General features: G+C 41.4%; 2 protein-coding genes across 3 annotated transcripts; both read right to left on the bottom strand.

Annotated features, from left to right (window-relative positions):
* Window positions 1–388: 388 nt before the first annotated feature.
* LOC141767012 (guanylyl cyclase inhibitory protein) lies at window positions 389–3,747 on the bottom strand. The gene is made up of 5 exons (XM_074634281.1): window positions 3,045–3,747; window positions 1,940–2,072; window positions 1,067–1,216; window positions 885–990; window positions 389–751 (listed from the first exon to the last, which is right to left on the bottom strand). Exons 1-5 carry the CDS (start codon window positions 3,113–3,115, stop codon window positions 615–617), a joined length of 597 nt encoding a protein of 198 aa, XP_074490382.1. The 5' UTR covers window positions 3,116–3,747; the 3' UTR covers window positions 389–614.
* Window positions 3,748–3,879: 132 nt separating this feature from the next.
* bmal2 (basic helix-loop-helix ARNT like 2) lies at window positions 3,880–20,989 on the bottom strand. 2 transcript variants are annotated; one of them, XM_074634218.1, is made up of 18 exons: window positions 20,870–20,983; window positions 20,570–20,774; window positions 15,297–15,426; window positions 15,134–15,193; window positions 14,974–15,015; window positions 14,321–14,478; window positions 13,745–13,824; window positions 12,832–12,924; window positions 11,749–11,866; window positions 11,054–11,203; window positions 10,383–10,626; window positions 10,068–10,174; window positions 9,301–9,451; window positions 9,124–9,194; window positions 8,908–9,022; window positions 8,663–8,753; window positions 7,605–7,704; window positions 3,880–7,501 (listed from the first exon to the last, which is right to left on the bottom strand). In XM_074634218.1, exons 2-18 carry the CDS (start codon window positions 20,625–20,627, stop codon window positions 7,344–7,346), a joined length of 1,926 nt encoding a protein of 641 aa, XP_074490319.1. In that variant the 5' UTR covers window positions 20,628–20,774; window positions 20,870–20,983; the 3' UTR covers window positions 3,880–7,343. The 2 variants fall into 2 exon arrangements, with proteins under 2 accessions (XP_074490319.1, XP_074490318.1); XM_074634217.1 differs by having other exon boundaries at window positions 20,570–20,989.
* Between the last annotated feature and the right edge of the window lie 275 nt (window positions 20,990–21,264).

Genomic DNA, 21,264 nt, shown 5'->3' with positions numbered 1-21,264 from the left:
CACGGTTTAGCTGGAAAATTAGAAAGTTTGTGACCCGGCAGCCATGTGTTGACCGCCCACCAGGCGGAGCTCAGCCAATAGGAACGCTCTCTCTCTCTGAAATGACCTGTGATTGGTCAAAGTCTCCCGTCACGGGCTAGATGTTCTAAAGCCTGAAAACAGAGCCATGAGGAGGAGCAGAAGTCTAGTTTTCTCTCAGATCACTTCAATTACAATATGCTGAAAGGTTATTATGGGAGTTTTTGCGCAATGATGCCAAAGAATTGTTGCCTACTGAAGCTTTAAAACTGATTTAGGGTCTTTCGCATGGTGCAAGATAATCTGGCCACTAGTGCAGAATGGATATTCAATAATTTAATTTAAGAATGACAACATCATTGTCTCGTGATCGCCATGATTTATTTTATAAGGAGAAAAACAGAAATGAGATGCAGCAAATAAAACACCAACTAAAGAACAAAACAAAGCATTGATCCAAAATACAACAAGGCAAGAATGAATGCTTTTCATATTGTGACAACTTAATAAAACAATTAAAGGGGAACGGAACGATTCCTGGAAAATTTATGTCCAACCGTCGACCGCTCCCGGTGAATGGAATACCCCGCTGCAGGTCAACCGTGTGCCCCCAAAGCGGCGTCCCTCCTCGGGGGCCTCTCCACCTCCACAGTGGTCGGGTCACATTCCAGCATCTTCCTGATCCAATCATCATCCAGCGCTCCCTCGATGAACTCCTCCAGACTGATGATGGCTGCAGTCACAACAAGGACAGACAGCGATCACAGACAAAGATATCCGGCTCATACTGACAAGTATACAGAAAAGTCCCTATGAGGGTGAGCTACCACATGATTTATGGCAGAAAGGGGAGATCATTTCCTCACCGTTATTGTCTTTATCTAGTCGCACAAATATCCCGTTGGTACATTCTTCAGCTGTGAGTGGGTTGGGTTCTGTTAGAGCAGCTGCTACATTCATCTTATACACAGCCTGTGAACAGAAGGAAACACACACACCATCTTTATCTGTGGCATCATCTCATGATGAGGAGACAGAGTTTGTGTACCTGCATGATCTCCAGCATCTCCTCCCTCGTAATGGATCCGTCTCTATCTTTGTCGTAGAGCTTAAAGGACCACCGCAGCTTCTCCACAGCTGACCCTTCAATGAGCATGCTGATGGCCATGACGTACTCCCTGAAATCCACCACCCCGTCCTGAACACAACATCTTTGGTTGTTGTAACTTATTATGATTCAGCATTTATCATTGTCCTGTTGTAGTAAAAGTATTCCCTCCAGACCAGAACAGAGGTCAGCAACCTGCGTCTCTTCAGCTCCTCTCCAGTGGAAATGAATAACTGTTCTTTGTTTACATTTTAATTTTTATCTATCATTGTTGTAGGTCTATGGTACGACGGTACGACGGAGTATTAGGGCCACATTGAGGAAAAATAATAAATCTGAGATTTAGAGAATAAACACATAATATTACAAGAATAGAGTCATAGGTTTATAAAGTAGTAATTTTATGTTATTTTCTTTTTTTCTCGTAAAGTTATGACTTTATTCTCGTAATATTATGAGTTTTTTTCTCGTAAAGTTATGACTTTATTCTTGTAATATTACGACTTTATTATGTAAATCTCAGATGTTTTTTCCCTCAGTGTGGTCCTTATACTCCGTAGTACATTGTCTCTTTGGCCCTTAATGCATTAGACTTATATACTATATACTTAGACTATAAACTGTTACCTTCATCACAGTGATCACATGTTTTGTGGCTCCAGACAGATTTTTATTTTTATTTTTTTGTCTAAAATGTCTCTTTTGATAGTAAAGGTTGCTGACCCCTGCTCCAGACCCAGGACATATACAGTGTATTATTACATATACAGTGTATTTAGTCGTATATAAAGTCCTTCAGAGCAGTTTTCTTACCCCGTTGTTGTCCAATGTGCGGAATATCTGTTGTGCGTACTCGGCTGACTCACTGCCAACTGTTCCATCGCAGAAATGCCTTTGAAACTCATGAAGAGTGATCAGCCCACTTGGACATTCATTAATGAACTTTCTATCCCAAAAAGAAAAAAAGACAAATACCACTTGTGTTTAATAAAGAGAGAATAACAGTGCGAGTTGTTGTAATGCAGCAGAGAACACAGAGGCAGGTTTGGGTAAAAGGTCAGAGCTGTAGCAGCAGAAACGTGTCCTTTAAATTAAGAGAATTAAGGTCAGACAATCCCCTCTCCGTGGAGATTACACGTGTTTGAAAGCTTGTTTACATGCTGAGACCTGACTGCTAAGATAATTAGGCCAAATGATTTTGAACCACTTCACTACAACATGGTGAAGTGAAGCTAATCAGCAGTGTGAAATAAAGAGGGACGAGAGACACTATTGTTCATACTACTGAGCCCACGGACATCCCTTACCAAAATGAAGTGTGCTACTAGTATACTTCTTTTCAACTTAAATTAAGAGAATATACTTTCAGTTTACTTTTTATGTATTTATCAGAGATATACTTAGTATACTTAAGTATACTTGGCTTCTACTGACAAGAAAAAAATCTGAGATTTCCAGAATAAAGTCATATTACGAGACTAAAGTCATAACTTCACAAGAAAAATAAGTCGTAATATTACGAGAATAAACTCATAACTTTACGAGAAAAAAGTCGTAATATTACGAGAATAAAGTCATAACTTGACGAGAAAAGAAAGTCGTAATATTACAAGAATAATGTCATAACTTTACGAGAAAAAAAGTGGTAATATTACGAGAATAGTGTCATAACTTCACGAGAAAAAAAAGTGGTAATATTATGAGAATAAACTCAAAACTTTATGAGAAAAAAGTCGTAATATTACGAGAATAAAGTCATAACTTGACGAGAAATAAAAGTCGTAATATTACAAGAATAAAGTCATAACTTTACGAGAAAAAAAAGTCGTAACCCCTGCTCTACCTGAATACTCACAGAGCATGGAATTAATTAACAGCTTCTCTGTGGAAAATGTCAAAAGCCAAATGAAAGTCTTACCTGAACCATTCGTACAGCTCAGTCACATAAGAGCCGCCTCTCCTACGAGGCAGGGTCGCAGCCTGGCCCATTCTGTGAAGGAGCAGCAGCTCTGCATTCACCACCGACTTTATATATAACACAGCAAATCCCAGCTTATGCCATGCTTTCTTAATTGCACCAGCCACTACCTTATCACATTTCACAAATTACTCAAAGTTAATCTCCTCAGATGACGGGGGGACAAAAAGGAAGGTTGTAAGTGCATCTCAATCTGCGTCACTGTGGAATGAAAAGTGGCGAGAGCTTGATGAAATGTTTTGAATTCCATGTGGTTATTCACAAAGTCTGTTGTCTTTCCCGGACGAGCCCCCCATTTGTTACGATCCCCTCCGTTTAAGGTCCAGGGGATGGAGGGAGTAACAAAAATAAATTTGTAAACCCGGAAATGAGAGGCCTGGCAACAAGATTGTGTGAAAAATAATCATTCAATTTATTATCAAAAAATATGATAAAAAAAAAGTACAAACACCAAATGAAAACTGCTCTCTAACCGAAAGCGGGAGGTAAGTACACAACTAAAAAGATATGGAAGTAACCAATAATAAAACACTCAACTTAAAGCTACTGCTCCACAGAGACAGCGAACAATACAACCTTGAACATTACAAAGTTTAAAGCACACCCGTCAACCACGGAACACACATTCTCGGAGATCGTGCAGATCGGCACTGGGCAACTTCTCCTCCGTTCTCCTGCTGTTTTATACTCTCTGCGAAAAAAACAAAAACTTACAACTGCACATAACACTATTCAATCCAAATATAGATATCTGAAAATATGCCCAAAGCTCTCGTTGAGGGTTTAGTAAACTAATATTTATTAACATCATGACAACAAGAACAGCCCAGACGTGTCATGTCGATAGTAGCAGCAATACACAAATACAGTAAGTTCTTCCTCTGGGGCCCAAAACACAAACAAACAAACAATAATGAACATATAAAGTGGCAGGAAGTGGTAGAACGGCGGCAGTAACAGGCCGCCCACAGCCCAATATATAGAGTTAATGTCCTTCCTCCTGTGTGTCACCAGTCTGTCTTAACTTTCCAAGTCTAATGATGCAACAAACTTCTAAAGCTAACAATAAATGATACAAAAGCAGCATGTCACAAAGCAGGGCGTAAAAACAAAACATAACATTCCCTATCTTACAAAAGCTGTTTTATTACAAACGGAGACAGAAGCAAAATATGTGACCCCTCAGCAAGATTTATCACTCAGTCACCTCCAGAATGAGCTGAAGTGGAAGCAAAGTTTTAGCTTTCTGGGGAGCCACAACTGAGCAATGATTGAACAAGAGGAACAAATAATTATATAAAATGGAGTTTAAAAAAGAACAGCCTGCATCTCTGGCTGCGTAGCTCTGCTCGTTAGGTTAGATCAGGTGTCTGCAACCTGCGTCTCTTCAGCTCCTCTCCAGAGGCTCCCTGTGGAGTTTTAAAAATGGAAATGAATAACTGTTCTTTGTTTACATTTTCATTTATCATTGTTGTAGGTCTATGGTACGACGGAGTATTAGGGCCACATTGAGGAAAAAAATTAATCTGAGATTTAGAGAATAAAGTTGTAATATACTTTTACAAGAAAAAGTCGTAATATTATGAGAATAAAGTCAGAAGTTTATAAAGTAGCAATTTTACGTTATTTTTTTCTCTCTTTAAGTTCTAACTTTATTCTCATATTACAACTTTTTTTGTAATATTACGACTTTATTCTCGTAATAGTACGACTTTTTTTCTCCTAAAGTTATGACTTTTTTCTCGTAAAGTTATGACTTTATTCTGTAAATCTCAGATGTTTTTTCCCTCAATGTGGCCCTAATACTCCGTAGTTCCAGTCTCTTTGGCCCTCACTGCATTAGACTTATATACTATATACTTAGACTATAAACTGTGTTACCTTCATCACAATGATCACATGTTTTGTGGCTCCAGACAGATTACTTATTTTTTTTGACAGTAAAGGTCGCCGACCTCTGGGTCAGGTAGGTAGTGAGTGAGTGCTGAAGCCAACATGTACAATTCCTGTTTTATTTGTGAACGAGCTGCCGCTCCGTTCATGATGTGCACAGTATGCGTCAAGTCAGTCCGATGATAGATTTTAGCCCTCCTTTCAGTCTGCAGGAGGTCGCCAGGTGGGAGGCGGTCTCCAGAAGCAGCTCAGGTTTATCGAGTGTCCGAGCAGACCGGTCCAAAGGCACTACGGACACGAGCGGGAGGCTCCGATGAGTCCAGCTGCTCCTCGTATGATTCAAGCATTACAGAGAAAATTGGAAAAGCCTCAACAGTCCTCATACGATCGTGGCCCGAGACACCAATATGAATGAATAACATGCAGTCAAAAGGGTATCAATAAGCCCAAAACCAATGTTTCCTAACAGGTGAAGTGTACCAAAGTGCTAACATTTTTTTTAAACAAGCCAGTACAATAATAATTACAATAATGTCCGTATTATTTGACCTTATATTAACCCTTATGGCCAACTGACTGCCACATGATTCTCAGCAGTGATATAGCTACTGATATAAATCACAACTTAATGGCTGTCAATGTTTTGTTAGTAAAATCAAAGAATTGTAAACATGAGCAATACAAAACTCTACATGAGGTAAATCGGATCCATATAACTCATTCAAGTTCTCACCAAATAGTCTTTTTGATTCATGCATGTTACGGGAGTGACGATTACACGGAGAGTTAAAGGATCACACCTTAAATTCCAGAATTTATGGAATGATAGCTCTGCACAGCATAATCCCTTAAAGGTCCCATATTGTAAAAAAGTAAGATTTTCATGTCTTTTATATAAAAGACATGAAAATCTTACTTTTTTACAATATGGGTATTAATAACCTGCGTCTCTTTAGCCCCTCCAGTGGCTCCCTGTGGATTTATAGAAATGGAAATGAATAACTGTTCTTTGTTTACATTTTCATTTTTTATTTATCATTGTTGTAGGTCTATGGTACGACGGAGTATTAGGGCCACATTGAGGAAAAGAAAAATAAATCTGAGATTTAGAGAATAAAGTCATAATATTACGAGAATAAAGTCATAAAGTTTATAAAGTAGTAATTTTACGTGTTATTTTAAAATCAGTTTTTCAGTTCAGTTTTTCCCCTCACGAGTGAGTGAACAAATCAATAAAGGATCTCTGAAAAAGTAAACAAACCCAACATCTCGACGCTGTTGCTCTCTGTGTGTCAAACTGACACACAGAGAGCAGAGGACAGAGAGTTACTCGCCAAACGTTGTCCATATCCACCTGCTTTTGGCGCTTGTTAATTTGGGACCCTGATTACAGGCATCGTACGGCACCGTTGGTACTGTGGAAAACGAGTACCGTCATGTTTTTAGAATTTTGGCATCAACTTGGTACTGAAGTATCGGTTCTCGTGACATCCCTAGTCTATAGGAGTGGACATACAAAAAACAAAAACAATGAAAAATATCCTTCCTATGCGAACTATCCCTTTAAGACAGATATGGCTTGAAGACATGGTGTCACATCATATACAGAATATATATTCAAGTCAGTGTACAAGAGAAGAGGTTAGCTGGACTGTTTCCAAGGAAAAATGTTCAGATGCCGACGAGAGAATCTCTGAGCGGCACTCCGTGAGGTCACTGAAAGTTAGAGGTTATGGAAGTGTGGTTCTGCCGCGGTGCACGCCGGCTACCGACGGCTTGGATCCTGAGGGGGGGTCACAGAGACGGGCCAGGTTGTCAAGGTGTCTTCCTCACATTTTAATCAAACATACAGTACCTTATCAAATTACAACCTTTTATATAAAAAAACCCAACATGAAATCGATTCAGTGCAATTTTTTTTTGCATCGTCACTCCCAACCTTTGTTGGGTGGAGGAGAGAATCCAGAGCCATCATCATGATGTACATCACATCACCGTCATCACGGATTCTTCAACCTTGTGAGGCCTCTTCAGTAAAACGGAGGATGACGGTCGATGTGAAGGAAAGCAGTGAAGAACAGCGGTTCAGGGCGAGCAGACCGCCGTAAGGCTTTAGAGGCACATCCTCCTTCTGACAGCGAGGCGTCCCTTTTTAGTCGTCGATCCCGCTCCCCGTTAGAGCAGCCACACGAAGACTACACAGCTTATATGGAAAAAGGTAACTAATAAATAAATAAAAGGTCCTTTGAGAAAAGGGAATGCTGTCTTAGAGGAAGCATTCAAGCAGTTCTCATCACAAAAATGATGGTCCGAGTGTCTTTCAGAGTGCTTCGGCATCTCTAGATCCTATAAAGACCAGTGCATATCTTCAAAGTCCACGGCGTCGCCCAAGTTAGTGTCCGTCTCCAGGAGGCTCATGATCACCGCCATGGCTGCTTCATCATTGCTCAGACTACTAAGGCCCGGTCCAACCACGCTGTCCAGATCCAGCTGGGAGTTCTCCCCTGAGGTGAGAAAGAATACCGGATTAATAAGAGGAGATAATTAAATATGATCCTGTATATTATAATCTATAAATAAGCTTATGAACAGGATCAGAGAGAATACCCATGAGTGACTCTGCTCCTGAGAAAGCAGCTCCCTGGGGCTCGTCCTCTGAGCTGGACTTTCCTGGAATCTCCATGTCTGTTGCCTCTCCGTTTGGCACCTTCAGAGAGGAAAGGAAAGAGGAGGAAATTATATAAATTACAGCCCGAGCAGCAACATGGCAGGAGTTTAGTCATGAGTACATCCAGCGTTGATTGCATCACTTTATGGTTGTTTTACTTCTAAGAAAATATTTTGCCGTTATTACTGTGAGACGTTTAAACGAACCAGTCTGAGCTTCTTTAGTCAACATGCCCGTCTGAAACATGTTTTTTTCTGCTCCCATATATTTGCAAACATCTTCTGCATGGTTTTATTAAAACTAAAAACTAGAATTATTGCCTTGTGGTTGTACGCCTCCACCAAGCAGTCAAGTTGCAGTTTACATCCGTGTCCGTCCAAAATGTCATCACTTTATCATTTATTTATTTTTTTATAATATAAAATATATATATATATTCTTGAGTTATGGCCAAAAATGTGTTTTGTGAAGTTACAGAGAGTTCATCCTTTAAGAAATTAAGGCAATTGATCGTTAAGGGGTTCCTGAGATATCGCGTTCACGAGAATGGACCGGACGGACGGACCAATACCTCAATACATAATGCCTACAGCCACACCTTATTCAGGAAGTGACAGTTATTTTTGTTGCACTTGGCCAATATTGGGACAAAAACAATAATTTTCAATTATTCATTTCAACTTGTAGATATAAATTATACATACATGTATGTATATAAATTATATATATATACAAATTATACATTTTATATAGTATGTATAAAGAGTATGCTGAGAGAGATGCATAAAACCGGAGTCACATTCCTTGTATGTACAGTATGTACTTGGCGAATAAAAACAGATTCTGCTGGTTTGACTGAACTTCATGTGAGGATTTCCACCAAGTAGCACGTTAAAACGTATACTCTAATGTAGGCCTACATCCCCATGGACACTACACACCTGTAAGCATAGAGTATATGGTTAATGATGGAAGATATGCATGTACTCTGACTCACATTGTTGCTGATTTGATTGTGAGTTTGTGGACACTTCTCTTGTGGTACACTGAACGGGCTGACGCTGCCACTGGAAGGTGATGAGTTCATCCTAAAGCAACACAGACACAGATCAACTTAAAAACATCGTCAGCAACTGGAGCAAATAAAAAAAAAAGACTCTTTGTACTTGACTATCAGATTTACTTATCTCTCCATCACTATGACAGAAAGTAAAGAGGACTTGCTCTGCTGTGAGGTCACACCTGTTGAAATCCAGCAGCTCGTTGGCGATCTGGGTCCCGATGCTTCCAGCGTAAATCATAGCTCCGGGTGAGGTGGAGATGCCTGGTATAACCGGGAGGGACTTCTTGCCATCGTCTAACAGAAGAAAAAAAACGTTACGAGCCAAATGAACAGACGTGTGCTTTACAGTGTGCTGTGGTATCACAAGAGATCATCAGAGATCTGTACTGTCTGACCTTCAGAAGTCCTGGAATTGCACGACATTACAGACTTGTTTCCCGACCGACTGGTTCGACTGTGATCACACCTTGTTGTCGTGGGATGAGAGGTGAAGCTCTGATTAATATACTGCGCATCTGTCTCAGATGCTAAATATTTAGGTAATGACAAAAGGGACTGAAGGATATACTCACGATATAACTGTGTTACTTGACACGATGTATTCTACTTCTTTGGTCCAGGGATTTACAAAACTAAACCACTGACTCTGCAGAGTCACAAAAGAACCGTATTTTGTTTTGAACTTATAGCAGTTTGTCTCTATTTTGTCTTTACTCCGCAGCACTGGGGAAGAAAAACAGAGAGAGGATGAGTTAGAGGAGCTGCAAAAGGAGAGAATACTAATTAACATTTGATCCAAATCGGCTGACATAATTGAGGAACGTAGGTATCATCTTCGCAGACATTAAAAGGATCCAAGACAATTAGAAGAAAGTAGGGCCGTCAAAGCCCACGTAAAATGGCGCCAGGGGTTTGCGACGTTGTCGGCAACCACCCGACCCGTCTTGAAACACGGACCAAGGAGTCTAACGCACACGCGAGTCAAAGGGTGCAAGCAAAACCCTGTGGCGCAATGAAAGTGAGGGCCGGTGTGTGCTGGGGTCGGGCGCACCACCGGCCCGTCTCGCCCGCACCGTCGGGGGAGGTGGAGCGTGACGACCTGAAAGATGGTGGCGAGAGGTTAACGTCGTGCTGCTGTAAAGTGGTATCGGTGCCATTGTATCGGAGCCGTTTTGCGAGTACGAGTACATGAGCACAGTATCGGACCCGATACCCGATACCGGTATCGGTGTATCCCTATAAACAACCATGCGTTTAACTGTGATTAAATCTTTTAATTGATTCACAGCCCTAGAAGAAGAAAGATTAAAACAGAATGAGGCTGAAAAGTGTTATTTGCCTTTTCGATGTCTGTCAGCTAAATGCGGTAAGTCGTCTTGATGGAAGTACTCGTAGCACGACGTCCCGAGCAGTTCCTGGGGAAGATAACCAAGAATGGTCGTCGCTCTGCAGAAGAAAAGGAAAAAGTGAAGTGTTAAAAGAGCATACAGGTGTATCACGCTAGCATGAATTACTTTTAACCAGCTACTGTATTATTTAGAAAGCTGTATGCACGTCGACATCAACAGTCGTTTCTATTGATCAAAGATGTTAGAAATGAAATATTTGAAATATTATAACCCTCTACCACCCCCTAATTGAAATTCACTTCTACCTTTGATCAACAAAGGTGAATTTGCCATCCATGGCACAGCGTGTGATGAACTCTGTGGGTTTAACTCGGACTTCTCCATTAACCTGTGGAGATGAGCTGGAGTGGATGCGTCCCATCGCCACCAGGCAGCTGAAGTGGGAGCCGTCCTGCTTGTCCGCCTCGCCCTCCCCCTCCGCTCCCAGCTGGCTGCTGGGCCAGCTGCGCATGTAGCCCGTACAGTGGACCGTGCAGAACTTCTGCGACTCTGTAGGCACAAACCACAACATACACAATACATAAACATCAAATAGAAACTAAACTAAGAGATCATCTTGTGATGGGATCACACCACCAGCCGCGACGCATCATCGGAGCAGGGGCGTCAAGTAAAGGGGGGGGGGCACTTCCTACGATCCTAGGAACATGATTTCTTTCAGGTTACCTGTTTCATGTACTACTGTCAGGATATAGCAACGTTTTATAAAAATAACTGTTTTTAAATCATATTTGCTCAAATCTCGCCTCCTTCAGCTTTAAATTGACCTTTTCACTTCACACGGTATCTTTGCTTCACGTCGTGAATAGAAGTCTACCTGATAAATATATTAGCTGTTATACATGAAACCAAATAGATTCAAACCCTGAATGTACAGACGTTATCTGCTGAATAAGCCACTGGATCATTTCCTCACCTTTCTTTTTGGAAGTGCTGGCTTGGAATTCCTTCTCCTCCACCTTGACAGAAATCTTGTTGTACTTCATGCGGCAGAAGAATGAGCGGCGGGCGCCTGAACACAGCCGCGCAGCGCCGACTGGGAGGTCAGCCTGGACCTGCAGACCGGCTGGAGACACGACAGGAGTGTTAAATGTGCCCTCTCTCTCTCTCTCTCTCTCTCTATATCCTTTATTCAGATCTCCATTGGCTGTGGCTGAAGCCCAGCTATTCTTCCTGGAGTCCACTTAAATCACTTTGAACTGTTGGGCTACATTTCAGTTCACAATCACATTACAATCTTTACCAACAATGATCACAACATCATATTCAAGACACAACCCAACACACAACACAGGACCTAGGTTCAGGTAATACTATTCACAGAGTATAGATGTGGTTATGCCTGTGGCTGGACCATAGCATATTATGTCAAAATACAAAAACATACAAACACAGAACAAGCAAAAACTTCTCACTCTCACATGTGCAATAGGACCCGAAAGATGTTGACAGGAGGTTAACGTCACGCTGCCGTAAAGTGGTATTGGTGCTGTTTTGCCAGTATGAGTACATGAGCACAGTATCGGACCCGTTACCGGTGCATCTCTCACACACACACACACACACACACACACACACACACACACACACACACACAAATAAGTGCTTTACTTTTAGCATCTATGAGTCGTTCACGTGGGTATAATTCAGAAGCCGACAGCTGCTCCTTCACTTTTCCCATGTCCTTTGGGTGTATGTAATCAAACAGGCTCTGTCCAATCAGCTCTGCCTGTAGGAAGAACAAACACTTGATCAAACTGACATTAAATAAAAAGATATTCTGCATCTAAGGATTCCTGCTGACAGGAAAACAATATGAGTGTATTGATTGTGGCCTGCTGACCCCGGAGCACACCAGATACCGCGCGGAGCAGAGATGGAGCACATTAAAGCTACAGCTGGTAACTTTAAAGGTCCCATGTTGTGCTCATTTTCAGGTTAATACTTGTATTTTGTGTTTCTACTAGAACATGTTTACATGCTGTAATGTTCAAAAAACACTTTATTTTCCTCATACTGTCTGTCTGAATATACCTGTATTCACCCTCGGTCTGAAACGCTCCGTTTTAGTGCATTTCAACGGAAATTTTAATTTGATTTCAGTTTAGTTTTTCAGAAAGGTTTAGTTTTAGCATTTATATACATATTAAGTTTTAGTTTGTTTTTGTAAGGGCCAGGTATAATGCCTCAGAAGTATGTAGCTATATTTACCTACAGAATACATGGTTTGGAGAACTGTGTAGCAATGGCCATAATTTGATTAGGCCTGAGCTGAATAGCTTAAATGACATTTCATCTACTACAATATTTAAATTGTGTTCTTTTTTATCTGATTCTGCTGTCCGTTTAATGTCACAAATTCGATGAAAATTCATGCTGTCTCCTTTTATCGGTACTGATATATTATAGCTAAAAAACTAAAACTGAAAATGAATTTATGTTATTTTATTTTTTATTTGTTTTTTAAACAGGCGATAAAGTTTCAGTGTTAACTTTTCTTAAAAGATGTCGTTTTTATTTAGTTTCAGTTTCCGACAAAATTTTTCACTGCTAATTTTCGTTTTAGTTTCAGTTTTAGTTTACAATAATAAGCCCATTAACAGTCGTGCCAAGACAATGCAACCCATCTGGTGTGTCCGGGGTTTCACATGAACAAAGATGCTGCAGATACAGAAACAAATGTAAAAGCGTTACCCGACTATAATTTAATATCTTCGTGACGGACTCTGAGACAAAAACTATTTTCCCACGATCACAGCCAACTACAAACAGGAACCCATCTGCAGCCTGCACAACAAAGAAACATGGGGGGGGGATAAGGGGATGCAATGAAACGACATGGTAAAGACAAAAGCAAGAGGCCATTGAGTAGATTTCTATATTCTATTTCTATATTTTATTGTATTTAAAGGTGCTAAATTCGATATTTGGAGCATTTCTATTGCCTCCTCACGGCTCAACATGGCGACGGCTGAGCTGGAGGGTGGTTGCTACGCTTCCGTGATGGCGGCGTCAGTCGGGACTGCGTTATCAGCTGTAACCGCCATATGAGAGTTGTGTATAACAGCGGCCGTGAGCTAGCGAGTGGGGCACGCTCACATGCACGAACATGTATTAAAAGCATGTGTGGCCAGCCCGGCCACGTCAACAAAGCACAGAGAAGCTCAGATTACAACACACACAGAGGGAGAGCGACTTCATTCTCTGCTCAGGTAGACATTACCACTCTATATCGTTACATAGCTAATAGTTGTTGATGTTAAATTAATGCTCTGGATATTGAATTTAGCACCTTTAATATAGTTTTTAAACTAAACAGAAGCATTTAAATTATAATGTGCATCAGTTATAGACGGAGAACAGTCTACACAGCGATTAAAACTGAACATTCAATGCATGTTGGGAGTTTTGATGATCTCTTTATCTAACTATTGTTCGTATCAGATGAACAGAACCCACAGTAAAGCTGGGGCATTGTCACTACAACATTATAGCCTGTTGGTGACTTTTAAATGAAACGTTTAACTAATGAAGTACAAATCTTATCTTAAAACATAAACAGGTATTCCATCATAGTTTCAGTTGCCTTTGTCAGGAATATGTTTACCTTGAGGACAAGGTGTTTGAGCTCCTCGTCGGGAAGGAACGATGGTTTGTAGTTGGCTTCAGAAAAAGAACTTGATGAACCTGAAAACAGACAAAAATGTTACACAGCTGGTCCGATATGAGACTACTATATAACATTTAGACATTAGGTTAAAGTTTATTACAACCTGGATATCATTGTCAGAGTTTTAGGCCATCAACTCTATCGGTAACGTTGACTGTTGAGATCTGGGAACATGATAAAATTGCTAAAAAATATGTTCAAATCATAACTCAAGCCCAACAGGCAACAACAGCTGTCAGTGTGTCAGTGTGCTGACTTGACTATGACTTTCCCCAAACCGCATGTGATTATCATAAAGTGGGCATGTCTGTAAAGGGGAGACTCGTGGGTACCCATAGAACCCATTTACATTCACATATCTGGAAGTCAGAGGTCAAGGGACCCCTTTGAAAATGACCATGACAGTTTTGGAGTTTGGAGCGTTATTTAGCCTCCTACGTGACAAGCTAGTAAATCAAGTGCATGCTTAATCAGTGATGGCAAAGTCAGGGTGGGTAATTTTTAACATGGTACCTTTGAGAGATTTGAGGTGCTGCACGGCCATTCTGAGCACAGTGAGTTTGTCCAGTTTACGGGACATGGGGTTACAAGTAGGGATCATGGCTGATAGTTTGTCAATGAGATTGTTCATTTTGTCCCGTCTCCTCTTCTCAATTTGGCTGTGCGGTTCCCTGCAAAGACATTAAATAAGAAATCATTTAGAACATTCAAAGGAGTTTTCTCCTTTCACTTTATGCCAGGATCAGACTACAAAATATTTTTGACAGTTACGATTGTCACTATGTCAGATAAGACGATTAAGAGTTCTTGTTGTGACTTGGCCGCGACACATGACAGATTACACGTCGGCTCCCTGTTCCGACAACACACACTCTCGCGCCCCAGACGCGACGTCGGTTGTCGTGTACTAGGACACACTACACGAGATAAAACGATAAATTTTCGCACACGACGCTCATTTATCGTTCCCGATCCCCTATGACGGCTGTGTCGGGCTATAATCGGGCTGATATCGTGTATTCTGAACTGGGCATTACAGACCATCTGCATCCGTGAAACGTATCTTATACATTTGACATGTAACAATGGCAATGGACATTTTAGGATTTATGACATTACAAGAACGTAGGAGTATTATAAATGTGGTGGAGTCAAATATAACCTACCTGAAGCATTTAATTTTGACATGTTGGTCCTCTCCATCTGACCTGGTAGAGCAGAGAAACACACATTTGAAATGTATTTATGCCGAGCAACAATATGCAAATGCAGAATAGCACAAAATAAACAGGTCAGCTCTGAAAGTCCTTTATCAGCACACAGTACCCGTTTTGGTCATCTTCCATATCTTCCATGTCCATATCCATGGAAGCAGCTTTTGTATCCCTAGGGAAGAAAATTCATCACTATCAGTAGCAACTACAACAATTTAGGTCACTGGATTTAAGAGATTTTCTGTAATCCAAATTAAAGCAATCACACTACTTACTGGATGTCCACGCTGCCCTTGCGCTTCCGGGGCATCTCCATGTTCAAGGACATGCCAACAGCTGAGGACGGAGTCATCAGGCTGGGCAAAGAGACAGAACCACTTTGGTTTTCCTCAACCAGCACATCCTCTGAAACACACAAGACACAATGAGCTGCGACTGGTCGTAAATGGGGTGAGGACATGATTTAATTTGCGAGCACATCGATATGTTCCTACCTTGTATTATTCAATGCTATAAATCTTGTTTCAGCAATTAAAGCAGTAGTGTTAAGTGAAATGTTGATACCACTTTACGACAGCGTGGCGTTAACCTTTTGGCACAGAGAAGAGAAAGAGAAGTACTCGTATCGGCGAGTACCCAAATGTAAGGAACTTTGTACTTGTACTCGGTCTAAAAAAAAGGGGTATCGGTGCATCCCTAGAAAATATATATTTTTTAAAAAGCGGTCTAACACACACACAACCCCAGAGAAAAGCACAACATGTTCACATTTAAAATTAATTCTTAAAATAGAAATTTGGAGCATTCTCAATTGAAAGACTACTTGAATGATTAATCGACTATCAAAGTTCTTGGTGATTATTTTTCCTGTTGATCAACTAATCATTTCAGCACTACATCGATCACTATTTAACCGCAGAAGTTACATTCTATATAATTTCATACTTACATGGACGTTAATCATGTCCCACTCATTAATTAATTTGTGCGCACAAGATAAGTATATAGAAAGGCAGCACAGCGCACCGCTGTCTATAGAGAGCAATGTTGCGCGCGGTCGAGCCACAATTACACACGGACACAACAGATATCCGCTGCTTACATTTAGTGTAGTTTTGAAGCACAGAACCCTCCGTGCTTATGTGCACATCAAATGTGTTGTTTTGATTAATTATTCTACACAGTTCCTTCCGCGCATCAACATGCGTTTCGCTCCTCTTATAACTCCCTCAGGACCGGCCGTTCCGTCTTTCACCCAGACGGTGTCTCCATCCTGACCAAAATTTTGTCTGAGCTCCACAATTTTAATTATAATAGCCTGAGACGAAACAAGTTGAAAAATAATGTACGTAGGCCCAGACAGCAATATGTTTCCTCTGAGGGAAACTCTCTACAGGACTCCCAAACTGTCAGTGCGTCATGTGCATCCTCTAATGCACCCCCCTATAATATATAATAACGCCCTCTTTCTGATCCTACTCTGTGCTCAAATGCACCACAGGTGCGCCAAGTTAGCCATCCTGATGAAAACGCCTATGGTGCATGCATATTAGCGCCTGCCCGTGCGCGTGAAAGCGCGTGCATCAACACTTAAGTGTCCCGGTTTGGGGGTTTCAAAATATGGTCACCCTATGTTAGCAGCCAAAATGAGTACCCAGTTTACAATATCAAACAATTAATCCAGGGTCTTTTTCTCATGTGGAGACTTAAGCATCATTCAGCCAAAGACTACAGCAGGTGATTTTACTGAAGGAGTATTAATCATCTCAGCTGCAATGGGAACATGTGGGTACTTTACTCTCCATGGCTAATGAATGAAAAGTCTTAGAGTCCTTGAAGCCTTAGACTAACCGATCAATCAACTAATCCGTTCAGCCCTACATCTCAACCAGGCTACAAACAATCCATCAGTGCTACAGAAACGTGCATGCCCACAAGATGTCTTTATGTGAATGGATGCGACTACGTGTTAACAGGGATTATTAAAGCCCAAACTGTTATGGTGGGAGTTGTATAGAGACTACAGACAAGACATTGCAGCTCTACTGCCTCCCTCTCTGCATCTCTGAAGCCTGTCATCTATTCTGATAAAATATTAAGCTGCCATGACTGTGACTTAGTCGTTGCCTCAGAAGTATGTGTGGGAGAGAAACTCGAGAGAACGGCACGAGAATGACCAAAAGCGGCTCATATCCATGGCACCCATTTTCAACTCTGCTCCACGGACCCTTTGACCCCAATAGCCATTAACAGATCAGCAACAACCTGATTTTTAATCCCGCTCCCCCAGTCAAGATCTGTTGGATTACAGAGTAACAGCAATGGCAACTAGATGACTGGACATCCTTCAGCCAACTCTCATAATCCCTCTCTCCTGTTCTCACGTGTTCATTAATTTGCTCATTCGTGCAATCCATGAATGAGCTGCACTTGAATAACCCCACAAGCTGTACTGTGTGTTTTACTCACATTGTCACACGGTAAGGCTGATTGGTTTACCGTGTTATATTTCAAGTTATTTTAAGATACTCAGGTGCAAGACTGCAGGGCACAAAGGAGGTATGCACACCGTTAGGCTCCAAATAAATAGTTTATTTCTCTTCTTTATATTCATACAGCAATGGTCAACTCTGCAGTCAGACAGGTCATAAGCTACCCTGTGTAAGTTAATAATATATATACACACACCTGGGATCCACCCAGTAAGTCCACAATCTTTGATGGTTGCAAACACAACAGCTTGATTCAATAACACTCAAGTCACTATGAAACATTATGCTAGTGTAACACACAGTTAACTGCATGCTAATTTAATACCGATTAGTGGGTTGTCTGGGAAAGAAAAACAGGTTCTATGGAAAAGCCTTCTGAGAGAGACGACTTGATGGACCACCATGGGACCTTAGTTTGGGAAAAATATGAACGATAATCAGCGGCGAGACACATATATTTTTTTGATCCCGTTTGAATTGTGCCCTGAATCACACATATGATGTTTGTCAATTTAAAACATATTTTGCAAGTCAAGAAAGTAGTAGTTGGTTGTAAAACTGTTGAAGTGTCAGACTGTAAATACGTAATTAGAAAGACGACACAGCCAAAAGTCACGTAATGACGTCTCTCTCTCTAACTCTGAAGTTACGATGCATGTGTGCTTCGTACTGGGATGTACTCACACCAGCAACGGGTCTCGCTCATTCTCTCTCTTCCCAGCTGATAAAAAGACCAGGAGCAGCTGGATTAGAGGTACCGCGGTACGTACCATGGTTATATCTTAAGTATCATTGTTATGTCTGAGGTACCGCGGTACATACCATGGTTATATCTGAGGTACTGTAGTACGTACCACGGTTGTTTTTTTTATTTAACCTTTATTTAACCAGGTAGTACTCATTGACATTAAGAATCTCTTTTGCAAGAGAGACCTGGCCAAGACAGCAGCATTTAAACATACATTCAAGTTTCAGATGCCACAACATAAAACAATGCAAAATAAATACATAGCATAATATCATACAAAACACTTTAAAATCAAGTGTTTGAAGCCAACGTTAAAATGGAAATATTCAGAAACACAGACAGTTCCCGATTAACTCTGCTTCTAGGTCTATCATTAATGTTTTAAATTCATCAAAAGTAATCAGATTTTCCAGTTTCAACTCAGCTTGCAGTGTATTCCAGGAAAAGGGAGCGGACTAGTTATACTGCAGATTGTACCATGGCTATATCTGAGGTACCGCGGTATGTACCATGGTTATATCTGAGGTACTGCAGAATGTACCATGGTTATATCTGAGGTACGGCGGTATGTACCATGGTTATATCTGAGGTACTGCAGAATGTACCATGGTTATATCTGAGGTACTGCAGAATGTACCATGGTTATATCTGAGGTACCGCGGTATGTACCATGGCTATATCTGAGGTACTGCAGAATGTACCATGGTTATATCTGAGGTATGTACCGTGGCTATATCTGAGGCACCACAGTATGTACCATGGTTCTATCTGAGGTACGGCGGTATGTACCATGGTTATATTTGAGGTACGGCGGTACGTACCATGGTTCTATCTGAGGTACCATGGTATGTACCATGGTTCTATCTGATGTACCGCAGTATGTACCATGATTATATTTGAGGTACGGCGGTACGTACCATGGTTCTATCTGAGGTACCATGGTATGTACCATGGTTCTATCTGAGGTACCGCAGTATGTACCATGGTTCTATTTGAGGTACGGCGGTACGTACCATGGTTCTATCTGAGGTACCATGGTATGTACCATGGTATGTACCATGGTTCTATCTGAGGTACCATGGTATGTACCATGGTTCTATCTGAGGTACCGGTATGTACCATGGTTATATTTCAGGTACAGCGGTACGTACCTTGGTTCTATCTGAGGTACCATGGTATGTACCATGGTTCTATCTGAGGTACCGGTATGTACCATGGTTATATTTCAGGTACAGCGGTACGTACCTTGGTTCTATCTGAGGTACCGGTATGTACCATGGTTATATTTCAGGTACAGCGGTACGTACCATGGTATGTACCATGGTTCTATCTGAGGTACCGCAGTATGTACCATGGTTATATTTCAGGTACAGCGGTACGTACCATGGTATGTACCATGGTTCTATCTGAGGTACCGCAGTATGTACCATGGTTATATTTCAGGTACAGCGGTACGTACCATGGTTCTATCTGAGGTACCGGTATGTACCACGGTTATATTTCAGGTACAGCGGTACGTACCTTGGTTCTATCTGAGGTACCATGGTATGTACCTTGGTTCTATCTGAGGTACCATGGTATGTACCATGGTTCTATCTGAGGTACCGGTATGTACCACGGTTATACGGTGTCTATATACAGTATACTGTATGTATGTGTTTGACATGTACCGGTGGAGACTAACGGTCACCATGTAAAGATGTACAGAGACCCTGATAACTGATCCAGCAGAGCTTCGTTCTGGCTCCATTAACGTTGGACCGTTGGGCCTAAACAGCACCACACATTAAAGCTAGTTTGACACATCTGACAGACGCACAGTAAAACCAGTTCAGTCAGAAAGTCATGGCCTATATGAATATACACAACGACACCCTGTCACAGGCTGAACACAGCCTGCTCCATCACGTTATCTAACGTTGACCCGGTAAACAGGCCGTGCTAGCGATGCTAAGCTAACGTTTCAGAGCTTTAGAGGAACGTTAGAGAACATTAAGTTACACAGAAGTTAAACTGCAGATGTGATTAACGTTATCATCGACAACAAGCTGAGATATAGACATATTCTGCTCAATAAAACTGACAAACCGCGTCGAGCAGAGTTATATAAACGGCTGTTTGCTCCACTGATCTACTGACCTACTTCTGATCTGATCTGATCTGCTGGAAGAACCAGAAGTTACCGGTGAACCGAGACTCTGACACAAACACACACCAGCTTCCCTGTTTAACGGTTTATACCTCTCACACACAGTCACCACAACCTGAACACTCAATCTGGATCTTTATTAGTAGTGTTTTCAGCTACCTGCCGGTTCTCCTGCCGCTCTGTCACCGCCGCCCGCCGCTGCGTGCCGGGCCGACATGGCTGGAGCCGGAGCCGGTGCGCTGCGAGCCGGAGCTCCGCTGCATGGAGGAGGCGGTTAATCACTCCAGGAGGTTTCTGTGTTAATAGAGGAGGCTGTGGAGGAGCAGAGACGGTGGCAGGATGCTGTACTACTACCTTATATTCACTATGTGACGAGAATAAAGAGGGAGAGGGCACATAAACCGAGTGAACCGAGAGTAGTGGTGGAAACACGGAAGACAGGACTCAGTCTCCTCCTACCGGCACACCGGAGCCTCCTCTGCTCCATCCCATGGATCAACCTCATTGACCGGCTCTCTCCTCACGGATCATCACCCGGTTAATGGGCATTTAATGCTCCTTCTTCTTCTTTTCCTTCCTCTTGATGTTTTATGGAGGTTGGTAAACAACGTTATGGTGCTTTACCGCCACCAGCTGGTAAGAAAAGACAAGAAAAGACAAGACAAGACTTTTCCATAGAACTTCTTAAATCATACCTCAACTTCATTTGTTTAAAATTAATTATTATTATTATTATTTATGATGCATATGTCTCCCCATATTATTATTATAATATAAAATGATGATATATATATGATATTGTATATATTATTCCTATTTTTAATATTTCCCCTCCATAGTTATATCTGAGAGAC

This window comes from Sebastes fasciatus, chromosome 4 (assembly GCF_043250625.1).
Source record: "Sebastes fasciatus isolate fSebFas1 chromosome 4, fSebFas1.pri, whole genome shotgun sequence".
In the NCBI taxonomy this organism is placed as follows: Eukaryota; Metazoa; Chordata; class Actinopteri; order Perciformes; family Sebastidae; genus Sebastes; species Sebastes fasciatus.
This window is presented reverse-complemented; position numbering and strand designations above follow the sequence as displayed.